The following is a 14,260-nucleotide window of genomic DNA, read 5'->3' on the forward strand; positions in this document are numbered from 1 at the left end:
GACACTGTTTGATGTTATGTTCTTGGCTGAATTGAGAAAGGATTGCAGTTGCTACCCCCTAGTGACCAGATGTGCAACACTCTGCATGCTTTGGTAACAAGAATCAGTGTTGTTTGGAGTCTTTCTTACTCACCTGCTGCAAGATACGACTGACAGCAGAGTATTTGTTCAGGTGCTCGTGGATGGCTTCTTCGGAGGCGTTGCAAATATCCTGGTCAGGGAAACCTACGATTGGATATACCTGCAAATATAGCTTTATATTAAATACTGTCTCTTTTTTTTGAGCATATCAGAGAAAATGATGATTCAGTGTTAGTAATAGCTAAAAACAAACAAAAAAAACAACATATATTTTATTTGGTACATATTATGTTCCTAGCCAAACTTTTTAGGACATAATTACAGGTAAAGAAAAATGAATCAAATGGGAACAAAAGAATACCAGGAGACTTTCATCAATAAAGAAGGCTTCCCCAGACACCCTCTCAAACTTCTTTATGGGGAACTCAGGCAGCCGGTCTGGTATGAACTCATACACTTGATTCTTCCTATGAAACATCATATACAAAATCCTCAAATGCAAACAAACAGAACGTATAACAATTTTGAAAAATAAAAAGTTAAAAAAAGGAATTAATATTCCGATGTTGCACAATTTCTAGGTCACTATTTAAATGTAAGCAATTTTGTGGTATTGACTATGTTAATGCATGTGAGATTTTCTATGAGTCTTATCCCTTCTGTTCAGATGCACACTAAATGATTTGAGGTAACACAGATCACAAATGTACCCTGCCTTTAAAGTAAAAATGGGACATTCCAAACACTAAGAAACGATGAAATTCATATATTACCAAGATTACACTTTTTATTTAAGATATTGCTGATACTATTATTCATAAGGAAAACCAGTGCATTAAATAAAAAAGTAAATAAATAAATATTTACTACTATTATTATTACTACTACTACCTCTATTACTACTACTACTACTACCAATAATAATAATAATAATAATAATAATAATAATAATAATAATAATAATAATAATAATAATAATAATAATAATAAAGCCAAACAAAACCATTTTCATTTGTGCGCTTTAGACCTTTGAACCCAATATGTATTTATTTATTCATGTATTTCTGTCTTAATGGATTTGTATATGTATTAAGTAAATGCCTATTTATGTTCAACAACACAAAAGACATAATTTTAAAGAAAACATTAGTTAGATGCTTTTATCCAAATAGAATTAAGACATGGGATTTAAACTCACAATCTTTGTCTTCAATCTTAAATATTTTCTATGTTACATATATTAAGCAGCCTCAGCTATTAATCCAAGTCAAAGTCAAAACTTCACTAGAGAAATAAACTTACCACATGACAGTGAGTTGAATGAAATGCAACAGCTTTTTACGCCCGTTACACTTGCGACATGTTTTATGACCATTACCATGGCACCATGTACATCTAAATGAGAAAACACCTATTAATTAGTCATGTAATTAAATGATATCTACTGCATAATTTATAGAGCAAAAGGCAGGTTTATATGTATGTGCTCGTTCTAATATGATATAGATATTCCATATGATCTGTCTTATAATAAATTGTTTTGTTTTTTTAAATAGGCACTTGAATCACGGGTATCGGTAGTTGTAACAGTCATTGAGTTTTTTTTAATTAAGGAAAATGTTCAGGACTTATTTGGTTTCTCTTAACTTTAAGACAGAAGGAAAAAGAGACACTGATGAGGGAACAACAGTTTATAGCTGGTATAACGTTAGCAAAAACGGGAACTAATCTGTGTCACAGGACATGAAGCAAACACCCTGATGTGTGCGGTATGAAATGTTACTATGTGATATTTACACTTTTCTTCCCCGTCCATGGCAGCCAACACATTTTCTGTTCCGACCATGTACAGTGCCATGACAGGACATACAGCTGATCTGAAGGTATAAAGGAACATATGAAAAAGTTTATTTACAATATAAGGCTTTTCATTAATTATCATAGTATTTTTGTTTGTATTTTGTAGTAAATGTAATTATAAAATGCCAATTTGTAATTTTAGAGCCCTCTGCTGCCTGTGAGGTGAACTACAGTTGCAATTAAAATTATACCTGTCTGTCTAAACTGTATGCCATGTGAGTAGCCTTTTAGTGCAAAGGGAATATAAACAAATAAATAAAAAGATTTATAAACAATATTGATAGGATAGACACCCAAAAGACTTTCCCATCTTTAAGGGTCCTCTTTATGGCCGGCATGTTTGTGTACAGATGTCAGTTTTAGTTTTTTCACATTCTCAGATCACATGTCTGAACAAAAAGACTCTCATAATAATGTCACTTTAAGAAATCAGATTTTTTCCACATTTAATAATTTTGAGTTGATGTTTACATAAAGTTTTACTTTTTTTCTAACTACAAGGAAGTATTAGTGGGGGTGATGGGGGGATGTGGTAGCCTAATGGTTAAGGTGTCAGAAGGTCATGAGTTCAAGTCCCAGGTCCACAAGGCTGCCACTGTTGGGCCCCTGAGCAAGGCCCTTAACCCTCAGTTGTATAAATTGAAATAAATTGTAAATCACTCTGGATAAGGGTGCCTGCTAAATGCTGTAAATGTAAATGTAAATTTACCATTCAGCTAAAAGATATAGCATACAATATATTGTAATGAGTTCACAATAACTACCAAACAGCCAATATGAGAACTTTATTATTTTTATTTTCTCTTGCCAAAATAAAGTTTCGATGTGTTCACTTTAATCTGTATCTCTAAATAAAAACACTTACTCACCCATCCTCTACTATGGCAGTGTGTACAGCGCACATGTCCTTTTCCCTGGCACTGATGACAAGGCTGAGAAAAAACAAGAATTACAGAAAATGAAAGGAAAATAACAAACATGACAAAGTCCAGCATTCTAGTATTAAACACAATATATACAATTGTGTAATCACACTTCTGAAGGCTGTAGCCTGCTATTCTATATAGGGGATTAAATAATTGCACTTTAACTTTGTTGCGTTGCTACTACAGCCTTTATTTAAAAATGAGATTATGTAGCATAAAGAGAAAGTTTTAGGTTAGAGAGAGAGAGAGAGAGAGAGAGAGAGAGAGAGAGAGAGAGAGAGAGAGAGAGAGAGAGAGAGAGAGAGAGAGAGAGCAAAACAGAGTGGTATAGCATGAAGCTGCAAAAAAAAAACAAAAAACATAAATTATGATTCCCTTGAGTTGTCCCATGCCTGCCTCACATCTCCTCATTTTAGACCAAACACAGGAAAGCAGTATAAATAAATAATAACAGTAGCACTGGTTGAAGATTCTGAGAGGTAATACCTTTACAGATGAGGTGTGAGGCACACGGACTTTCTGGACTGTGTCAGTGAATTTGGGTGGAGGTTGCACATCTACCTGCCACGGAGGAGGGATGCTGCCGTACTGCGGCCCGTCCACATACTGACCTGATCATGAGATAATGTTTCACATTCAAATAATGTATAACAAAGTATATAATGTAATATTGGCTGTAGGTGTGCAACATGAGTTCAGAGATAAGTACTGGCATTAATCGTATTGCAATTGTATTACACTAGAATTATATTACACTGTAATTGTATCATAATAACAATCCTACAATAGTATAATACCAGATAGAGTATTATACAAATGTGTCCATTCAGACAACATGATTAAACTTACAATATGACACTTTGACTTCAGCACCAATGACTTTGGAGTTAGTTGATAACACTTCTAGCATTGTCCAAACTGCATGCCTAATTCATCACGCACTTAAAATTGCAAGCATATGGAGTTCATGTGGATGTTTTCACAATATAAGGCATGCTGTTATCTGTATACATGGATAAAAGGGTGTTGTATGTTGGTTTTCCCATAAAAACAATAGTAGCAGACAGAATCAACTTCTTCCTCAGCCAAGTAAAACATGTGATCCATTCATTCATTCATTCATTCATTCATTCATTTTCTATCGCTTATCCGAACTTCTCGGGTCACGGGGAGCATGTGCCTATCTCAGGCGTCATCGGGCATCAAGACAGGATACACATTGGACGGAGTGCCAACTCATCGCAGGGCACACACACACACTCTCATTCACTCACGCAATCACACACTACAGACAATTTTCCAGAGAGGCCAATCAACCTACCATGCATGTCTTTGGACCGGGGAGGAAACCGGAGTACCCGGAGAAAACCCCCGAGGCACAGGGAGAACATGCAAACTCCACACACACATACAAGGCGGAGGTGGGAATCGAACCCCAACCCTGGAGGTGTGAGGCAAATGTGCTAACCACTAAACCACGGTTCCCCACACATGTGATCCAAAGTTTCCAAAAAAATTTCCAATTTTATTTGCTCATTTAAAAAAATACAGACCTCCGCTGCCATTTTATGAAACTGTTGACAATATCATTTCATATCAGCATGCCAAGTGTGTGATTGTTCATTCATACAATTTGCACAATGCTGAATGTGCTACTAAAAATACAAAACAAAACTGAAGCAGAATTAAATGTCAAATGTCTGAATGTAAATGATCAGTTAAGATATTTTGTGTCCAGAATTTTTTGCTTCAACCTGATCAGGACTAAAATACTATAATACCAAGTACATTAGGAATCATTAAAGTTTATTCTATTCAGTCTTTACTAGCCTAGTCTGTAATGCAGGGATTCATTGCTATGGTTCTGTTTTTAATCAGAGGTTATGCCTTGCTTATCTCTGGGGGCTTCCTGAGTACGACAATAGAGACATTGTGTATGGGACAGGAATAGAGCTGGAACCTTGGTGCGAGAGAGGGCAAGTTCATACTTTATGGAGTTTGGTGTGTTTTTCAAAGAAAAAGATTAGTGTAAGGCATAATCATGAATTGTATGGATGCAAATAATATTTAAATAATGTTTAACATGTGCCTTTTATTCTCTATAGCGTTCTCTATAGCAGAAGGTTGTTGAGATTTAATAAATGGTGTGCATTGTTACTGAAGTAAATGTAGCTCTGTTGGCATAAGCATATGTGGCAAATAAGCAAATATCTAATCTACTAATAATGGGCAAGATGTATTATTACTTTGTGTTCATTTTCACACAAACCTTTAGAAATAAAGGGCCTTGGTGTATTCATCAATGACACTGATATTTCAATAAAAGACCATCTTTTCCTCAAATAAAGCGCACTTGTATGCCTAGTTTATGGTTCAGACCTTGGTTAAAAACAAACAAACTGTATAGTCTAACAAATTACATAGTCTGCACTAAGTTATTCATTGTATTTTTAACTTAGAATAAAATAATAGGAAAGGCACAGATGTACAAGACTGAAGAATGTAAGTGAGGGCTTGATGACACTTCTCAGATTTTAAGTTTGAATCTGCAAAAGATTTCATCAATCCGAGTGAGCTACATTTTCTGAACTTTCACATTCACTCGCATAGAGAAAAACGTATGGGATTGACTTCTCTGAAACATCAATGAGTCCAACGATAAGGAAACTTATAAGATCGCTAAGCTTAAAAATCTTTCTCAATAGGACAGAATTTATCCTTATAGTATAAATACTGTCAAAAATGGCTTATCAGGTGATATGTCTTATATATCCTGTGATTTGGACATGTCTAATACAATATGTGACATACAATACCAGTATATATCTCATGCTCCCAGGCACTTGATCTGGACTCTGTAAATGTTTCCAAGCGATACTAAAGAAATAAAAATGGTATTCTCAGATTAACTGAATATACTCGAACAGAAAATAAACAGATTGTTATTGAAGGCATAGAAATAATGTAAGCAAGTACAACATCAACATGACATAATACAGAAGGGGTTTATTTACACGATACACTGTAAAAGGCTTCAAATCCTTGAAGACCAGGTTCTGGGCGGGTTTGCTGCTGTACGTCCATTTTTTCCCCACAAACTTGAGCAAAGCCTCCCTGGCCACATCTTCAGATACATGAGGCAGCCTATAAGACCAACACCATTGTAAACAGTGTTTTATTTCTGAACTAATGTTATTGTGAAGAGGTGTGAATTGTTTGCCCTGCAAGGAGCTCAGACACCTTTCTTTGCCCAGCTCAGCAGCAGCTACACACAGGTTCATGATACTTTACACACAAAAACCTAACAGTGTCCTGACTCATTTTATCATGGACTTGCAGCAATTAAACTATTCGTTCGTTTATACTGATTGAAAATATCCGATAAGTCAGTTTACTGTGTGCAAGAAAGGGTAACCTATTGCAAAGAGTGTGTTAATATATACACCTATTGGAAAAAAAGAATCAAGATTTCAACAGTGTTGTGGTGTAAAAAAAATACATAGTTTCCTGTAATAAACTGTACATTATACAACATACTGCATATAAAACTTTGCATACATCACATTGGGGATGGAGGCACTCCTGTCATTCTCAGGCTCGGGTATGAAGTCAGGTGGAGGAGGGTAGATCTGATCCGTGCAATCTGATGACAAAAAGAAAAAAATCAAACATGTCAAACATTTAAACTGCACGTCCTTCAATTTTACAGCATTTTACTGTAGAAAGTGGGGTTATCCTTTGTTTCCCTCCATCTTGTCTAGAAATGTGCAAAAGTTTAGCATAAACTCTATTAGACTGTCTATGCTGTTATTATTATCCGCAAATAAAAAATAGGATATTATTATATTACTTTATTAAGAATAGACCCATGTATGAGTCTGCTTAGGGATGCTTTGGATAAAACAGGAGCAAACAAATGGTGTGACATTTGCAATTCTTGCATAGTTCCCCTGCGTAGCAGTAGGGCCAGACCTTGTCAATGACATTCCATAATCACTATGACCTAAAGTGTTACCTCCACCTTTATGGTCTTCATAGCCCATCACACTGTCCAACCAGCCTGCAGGTGGCACTGAAGGACCCTCCTCGGGAATACTTGGATCAAAAGTTTCTAGAAAAAAAGAGAGACACTACCCTGTCAAAAAAAAAAAAGATTACATCGAAAACCCTTAAAGATTTTTTTGTAGAGCCCTATAATGGAGTGTTGCCCAATTAGAAAGATTTCTAAAGAAGCTAAAACTTATACAAAGAAGATTTTTCACTCTTGAATCCATCAGATAGTTTAAGAAACTAAAATGCATAGAAATTCTGGATTATTTTTGTAGTAAATTTGCTACATCCTGGTCCTTGCATTAATTGCATATGGGCTATACAGCATTTCTCATCCTGCCTTCACATGCTCCTTGTATGGTCCCAGTTGAGAATCCACACACAAATCTTCAATTGGTAACAATAGGCAGTTAAATATTTACATAGATGCATATACATAGATGCAAGAAAGACTAGAGCGGCGTACTTTTCCCCCATCGGAGTCACAAATCCTCATGGAGGCATACGAGGAGGTAAAAGACATAATTAACCTCCTTTCTGAAACAGGCCCCAGGGGCCCATTGCACAAAAGTAGAATTAAGACATCCAGGATAAATGACTGAGCTGAGCTCAATGAAGCCAATACAAGTGTGTCCAGGCTTAATTGGTTGTACAAGGACCAAGCCAGGATGAGCAGACACGGATTCATCAAGCCAGGAGAAACCAATCCTGGATAGGTGCTCGCTCACGGCTCACTCAAACAGACCCACCACTGATCACAGATTCACTGATTCACCATGGCTAAAGCGGCGTACTTTTCCCCATCCTCATGGATCCTCATGGAGGCATACGAGGAGGTAAAAGACATAATGAAGAAGAAAGGTGACACCGCCACAGTGATAAAGCAAAGAGAATAAGCATGGCAAAGTATTGCAGACCGCCTGATTGCGTACGTAGTGCACAATTACACACTCAACGCTCCGCTGAAACATCACAATTACAATCCAAATAGTTATTTCACATCTCCAAAAATGCAGTTGTCCTCTGATTATGAAACAGTTGAATTTTTAATTGAAATGGACTGCAAATATAAGTGAAATTGTGTAAAGTAACTCCATCACACTGTATAAGGCTTTGATAAATTATTATCAAAGCCTTACATTATTACTACGCTCACTAGTACCGTTTAATTGTACTCTGCTTCTTATGTTGTCCACCAATTTTTCTGTGTGTTCTCCTGCTTTTATTAATGTAAAGCTGCTTTGATACAATGAAACATTTGTGAAAGGTGCTATATAAATGAAATAAAATTGAATAGAATTGAATAAATAGATGAGCTAATAATAATAATCACTTTAATTTATATAGCGCCTTTCAAAGGAACCAAGGTCGCTTGCTCACTGACTCCATTGAATGTTCTTGTGTGATAAAGAAAGTGTCTCTTTTCAGGTGTGGTGTGGTGTGTGTGTGTGTGTGTGTGTGTGTGTGTGTGTGTGTGTGTGTGTGTGTGTGTGTGTGTGTGTGTGTGTGTGTGTGTGTGTGTGATGTAGATTAAACATGACCGGGCCAAAACGGACATGGCAGCAAGTCAAATACAAGAACATTCTGCAGAATGGTAAGGGCCCTGACTAATACTTAAAAATGCACAAGCATATATTATACCCAGAAAGTACCTACTCACACATTGTCTGTACTGTTTTAGCAGTGAAAAAGAATACCCACAGACAAGGCACGGGTGGTGGGTCACCAAAAGCTGACCTCACCCCAACAGAGGACATAGCCTTGGAGCTAAATAAAGGCAGGCCCATGTTGGAGGGGATTCCTGGGGGAAAACAGAAGCGGAGGTCCTTCCCAAGATGCCACCCGCTTCATACAAGTTATGTCCACATGACGGCGATGATGATGATGAGACCATCTCTCTGGATTCCAGAAGGCATGATATCATGTCAAGCCTGTGAAAGTACTATTCAGTCTACAATGGTGAGGAGTCATCATTTGGAGCCCATACAAAATCTCATTTCTGTAACAGGACCCAGATGCTGTATCCCCCTATCAATAACCACTTTTTACATTATGGCTGTGTCAAGAATATCACAGTGTTTATGAGGTAGTAATGATGAGATTTTGTGTTGACAGGTGAATTCTCTGGTGTGCTGCTGGGAGACAGGGGGTATGGTTGCCAGCCTTTTCTCCTGACACCTTTCACTGACCCCCAGGAAGCACAGCAGGCCTACAACCATGCCCATGCCAGGACCAGAGTGAGTTGAAATGACCTTTGGCCTCCTGAAGGCATGCTTTCACTGCCTTCACAAATTAAGGGTCAGCCTTGTGAGGGCATGTGACATTACTGTGGCTTGTGCTGTCCTCCACAATATGGCCTGCCTGAGGAAGGAGAGGGCCCCCAGAGTGCCACCAGCCATGGACTGGGACAATCCGGAAGTCTTCCCTGATGACGACAGTGGTCGGTTGCTGAGGGACTAATATGTGTTGAATTATTTTAGTTAGTATGTGTGCTTTCAATTTTTGAAATATGTCCTGCGGTGGCAGAGGAATCGGGGTTTTTTGTGTTCAATTTTTTTTTTTAATTGATTTGGCCTCTTATGATGTTTGTGCTGTATACTGTGTGTAATACAAGCTTGCAGGGAGGCTACTGCGTCTTTTCAGTTGATGTGTATGGATTTGTCCTGCATTTATTTCAGTGTGCAGACCTGCGGGGTGTGTTATATACAGACCTTTTGAATGTGTATTTATCCTTTTGTTGTATAATATGCTTTGATTCTGTGCTTTCCATCATGTAGACTCACTGTGTGACTTCAGTTTCGAAAGGAGCTGATGGTTTACCTGCTTTGTTTTATCATTCAATAAAGTAACATAATGTTACACTTTGTGTTTTTCTATTTATATGGAACGTGTATTTTATACGACAGAGTATTAGGGCCACACCGAGGAAGAAGTCATACATTTATGAGGCTGGAAAAGATGCATATTCTTTTTACAGTCCTGATACTTATGACAATGTGATGCTGACGTGCCAAAGGATTAAGTATGTCCTTGTTTGTGAAACCATACTGAAGAACAATTCCACGAAATGCCCCACAGCTGTCATTTTAACAACTGTCCTCCTCTAAAACAACGGTTTTCAATATTATGACTTCATTCAGTCTGTGAATTTTCTTTTTTTTTCCTCTGTGGCCCTAATATTCTATCATTTTATATATAGCCTTATAGTCTAACTGTAAATTATCTAATGATAGCAACATCATCTAAAAATCATCATTTATCCAAAATGACTGAAATTAATGATCACAAATGTTTTTAAATAATGACAGTAGGTCTAGTTATATGTGATAACAATGTATAGTGGGCAGTGGAATAACTATTGGTTTCCATTTGTTTGACTGCTAACTGACATAAGCAATGAGATTAAGTAGATCCTGGAACTTAGCCTGGTCTGGAGCAGGCTAGCTCCACAGAATAAATCTCCATGGTAATTTTTACCATAACATCCTACTGCCCCCTAATCCAGCTTTAGTGCAACCGAATCATGGATAAATTGAGCCAGGATCACCAAGATATCCCAGCTTAATCCCTTGTCCTAGTTTTGTGCAATAGGCCCCTTCTCCTTGAGTTTCAATAATTGTCCTCCCTATATATACCTGTTGTCTTATGCTTGTTGCTTGCTGAGTCTGTTGTGTTATTTCTGTTGTCTAGTCTTGTACAGTGGTTTACATGTGTATGTACCTTAAGGATGAAAATGACAAAACTTATTTTTTATAATAAAAAATAATTAGGACTGAAAACTTTAGATCTAGGTACCATAAGCTTTTTTTAATGTTCTGATCCGTGTCACAGTTCATCTGACTTTGTTTGATCTACAATGCCCTTTCCAATTATTAGGAATGACTTTGTTCGTCAAGAAAAACTGCAATAAAATTAATTACAGTATATAAGTTGCTGTTTCTTCTGCAATTATACCCTTTCAACCTATTAAAGCTTGTTAATGCTGTTTTTGCTTAAATATAAATGAAATACTGAAACACACACACATGGAATTATTTCATTTTGACTATTAACAGTAGGAGCTGTTTTAACAGATATGGGATTATGCAGTGGCTAAGAAAAGTGTTATGCATGTATGTATTCAGAGTTTCTCACTGCTGGGTTACAATCCCACTGATGTTATGTTAATGATTAAAAATAAAGTGTAACTAATACAACCAACTTGGCTCCTACAATGTAAACAGGATGTAAACTCTTTTAGCACCACTTTTCTGGAAGTGTACAAGACAAGAAAGATTTAAAAAGTTGGTATTTGCAGTAGAAAACTCTCAGCACACACTGACAACTTCTGGATAAACAACTGTTTAAAAAAACCTGAACTATTCTGGCTGAAAGGCGAACCGTTTAATTCGTCCATTCTTCCAGAGGCTATTCATGCGGTTGTTGCCTGTCTGGGAGCTCCAGCATACATAGCTATAAATATGGCATTTCTCACATTTAGTTAAGTGAACAATACAATTATGACTGTGATATAAATAGCACCGTGAATACATTTCCTTCAGTTGAGATCATACTTAAGATTGGTATTTAAACACAAGCACAAGAAATGTGAAGAAATGGTGCCTGGAGAAACAATGCACTGAAAATACATCACTTTATCAAATCTGTGAGACAGCTTGTGTGGAGAAGGGAAAAAATTGGAAGGCTTTACTGTATTCCCTCATAAAATAGCTCAAAAATAAAAGGAACCAAATGTATTAAATTAGCCAGGATGAGTTTAGTGTAAGAAGGTTGCTCTTTCAGATTTACAAATGGAGCTACAGTATATGGCTAACGAAACAACTGCATTAATAAGCTGTCGCATTTTTTAGATGCTACTTGCAACTAAAAATTTAAACAAGTCAAATGTTCGCGGTATCTTTAATAACTGATATAACACTTTCAGTTGAATTTGCATATCTGATCGGCTGAAAGCTATCAATTAATTTTCTCCAACAGGAGTTGTGACAGTAGTTCCAATATTGAAGGTTTTGTTAGATGCTCCACAACATAAAATATAAGCACAATTGGATAAAACATGGAATCTGTCTCTCTTTAATAAGTAACAAAAAGGTGTGCATTGGCTAATAATTGCACTGAGTTATAGGAAGAATAAAATTGGAATATAATTAATTCACATCAGGCAACAAAACATAACCTGCACAAGCCTAGAGATGTTTTATGCCATACATAACAGACAGAGTCTGATAAATATCACGAGTCAGGAACTTTGGTGTATAATTGCAAGAAATGTCCCACCCAAATAACTTAAAGCATTTAAGTAGTGGATTGTTGGACTTACTGATGTATTACTGACATGTAGTTATAGTTAGTTATGCTTGTCAATTGAAAATGTTCTGAATTTATGTAAATGAGCATGATTCACTGTCACAAAGTCATGGTGCGTGGAATGATTTCTGACAAGCATCATTTTTTAGACAGAAAAGCAAGATAACAGATCAAATCAAATGTTAGAAGAGTTGTTACTAGAATTTTATTCCATCCAGAGACAGACTAGATTTTGTGCTTCAGATCATTGTCTTTCTGCACAACCCATTTGCACCTGATCTACCGATTATGCACTGATGACCAGGACCTCTGTTTCTTACTGTGGAATACTGTTAGTTTTACATCAGATATAACAGGACCCGTGTTATGTTCCATTTAAGACATCTTATTCAACAGAACATTATCACAAAATGCTTAGGGATCATCAGGTTTTCTGGCAAACGTAAGAGGAGCCTTTATGTTCCTCTTGGTTAGCATTAAATTCAAACTCTACCACAAATTCCTATTTTGACCAGAATATAATGCTTGATGTGCAAACATGAAAACTGCCTTTGTCAAAGATAAGCAAGGTCTGCAGTTCTTTAGATGGTTGTCTTTGGGTTTATTTTATGACACCGAATGAATCATTGTTTCATTCTCGGTAGTATATTGATAGGCCTGCATTTTCTTGGAAGATTCACCACTGTTCCAAGTTTTTTTAGTTGGAGATAATGGCTCTTACTATGGTTCAATCAATCAAGGAGCATTAGAAATAGCTTTTTAACCTGTTTCATATATATTAAAATAATTAATGCAGGTAATTCAATTAATAACAATTGATCACAGCACCACATGGTGAATTTTTGAGACCTTTTAGACCACTGTAAAGTCCAAAGCCTGTGTGTACCGTGTCTAATCTAAATGAACACAATAAATTTGATTCTTTGGTTAAACGAGTAACCGAGTCATTAAATTTAACTTGAAGTTCTGAAACAATAATTGAGACAAATGTGCAACAGTACTGGATTTAAGAGGTTAATACAATTCACCAAACCTCCTTACATTTGAGCAAAACCTTAAGTTAGAGCTGGTGATATTTCCCAATATCAGACATTCATTTTTGGTAACATCGTAGACATTCATTTTTGGTAACATCATGACTTGTAAATACCTATACAAGACATACAAGATACCATACCATACAAGACAGTCATGCATAAAGCAGAAAACCATTTGATTGTAGTCATCAGTAATCAGTAATGCATTTTAATTTACATGTACTTATATGTAAATTTCTTCTCCCACTGTCTGAGAGCCTGATGGGCAAATTTCAGTCAGTTTAATCATACTCTTATTGTAGTCTATAATAAAGTCAAATGTACAGTAACTTACCGACATCTTTCTCATCCATAATCCTGAAATCAGTTTTACAAACTCTGGATGATGACGCTGACGGCGCAATTATATTTCATCTGAGATTAACTTCTGTACGAGCCTGATGACGTCAGAATACAACCACGCCCACTCTGCGAACGGAATGTGGTGAGTGACGTCACCAGTGTTACAAGTGGCTCACCAGCAGGTGGAGATATGGGCTTACTATTAAGAAAGTTTTAAAGATTATTAGTGGTAATAGTAGTAGTAATCCTTTTCAAAGAGCTTTGAGGTAATCATTTATTTTAATTAGTTCTGATCTGATATGTGTGCATGGAGTTTGCATGTTCTCCAGGTGCTTCCAGGGTTCTTCTGGGTTCTCTGGTATTTCCCCCCATCCAATGATATGCATGGGAAGGCTGATTGGCATGGATGGTGTATTTTTTGAATTACTACATTTTTAGGTTTTTATGCCATTAATAAAGTAATATACCCAAACATCTGATACATTTCTGAAATCCTCATTGTTTGTGTGTGTGTGTGTGTGTGTGTGTGTGTGTGTGTGTGTGTGTGTGTGTGTGTGTGTGTGTGTGTGTTAGTTTTTATTCTTGATAGCTCAAGTACATTTACTGACACATTAACCTCTGCAAAAACAGTCCATGCATATATGACTCAGTTGGCTG

At 36.6% G+C, this 14,260-nt stretch overlaps 1 protein-coding gene across 4 annotated transcripts in view; it reads right to left on the reverse strand.

Annotated features, from left to right (window-relative positions):
- The window catches only part of ssuh2.1 (ssu-2 homolog, tandem duplicate 1), a 14,694-nt gene extending 966 nt beyond the window's left edge, over positions 1-13,728 (reverse strand). Inside the window, exons 1-11 of one of the 4 annotated variants that reach the window (XM_027167681.2) lie at positions 13,596-13,728; positions 6,889-6,978; positions 6,426-6,510; positions 5,882-6,011; positions 5,684-5,744; positions 3,354-3,478; positions 2,811-2,873; positions 1,879-1,958; positions 1,384-1,476; positions 443-548; positions 134-241 (exon numbers count right to left, since the gene is read on the reverse strand). In XM_027167681.2, coding sequence (XP_027023482.1) covers positions 134-241; positions 443-548; positions 1,384-1,476; positions 1,879-1,958; positions 2,811-2,873; positions 3,354-3,478; positions 5,684-5,744; positions 5,882-6,011; positions 6,426-6,510; positions 6,889-6,978; positions 13,596-13,614 — 960 coding nt within the window. In that variant the 5' untranslated portion in view covers positions 13,615-13,728. Of the gene's footprint in view, positions 1-133; positions 242-442; positions 549-1,383; positions 1,477-1,878; positions 1,959-2,810; positions 2,874-3,353; positions 3,479-5,683; positions 5,745-5,881; positions 6,012-6,425; positions 6,511-6,882; positions 7,003-13,595 lie in introns of all 4 variants that reach the window. The other 3 variants (XM_027167682.2, XM_027167680.2, XM_047803972.1) reach the window with 3 other exon arrangements.
- Positions 13,729-14,260: the final 532 nt, after the last annotated feature.

Source organism: Tachysurus fulvidraco, chromosome 2 (assembly GCF_022655615.1).
Source record: "Tachysurus fulvidraco isolate hzauxx_2018 chromosome 2, HZAU_PFXX_2.0, whole genome shotgun sequence".
NCBI classification, from domain to species: domain Eukaryota; kingdom Metazoa; phylum Chordata; class Actinopteri; order Siluriformes; family Bagridae; genus Tachysurus; species Tachysurus fulvidraco.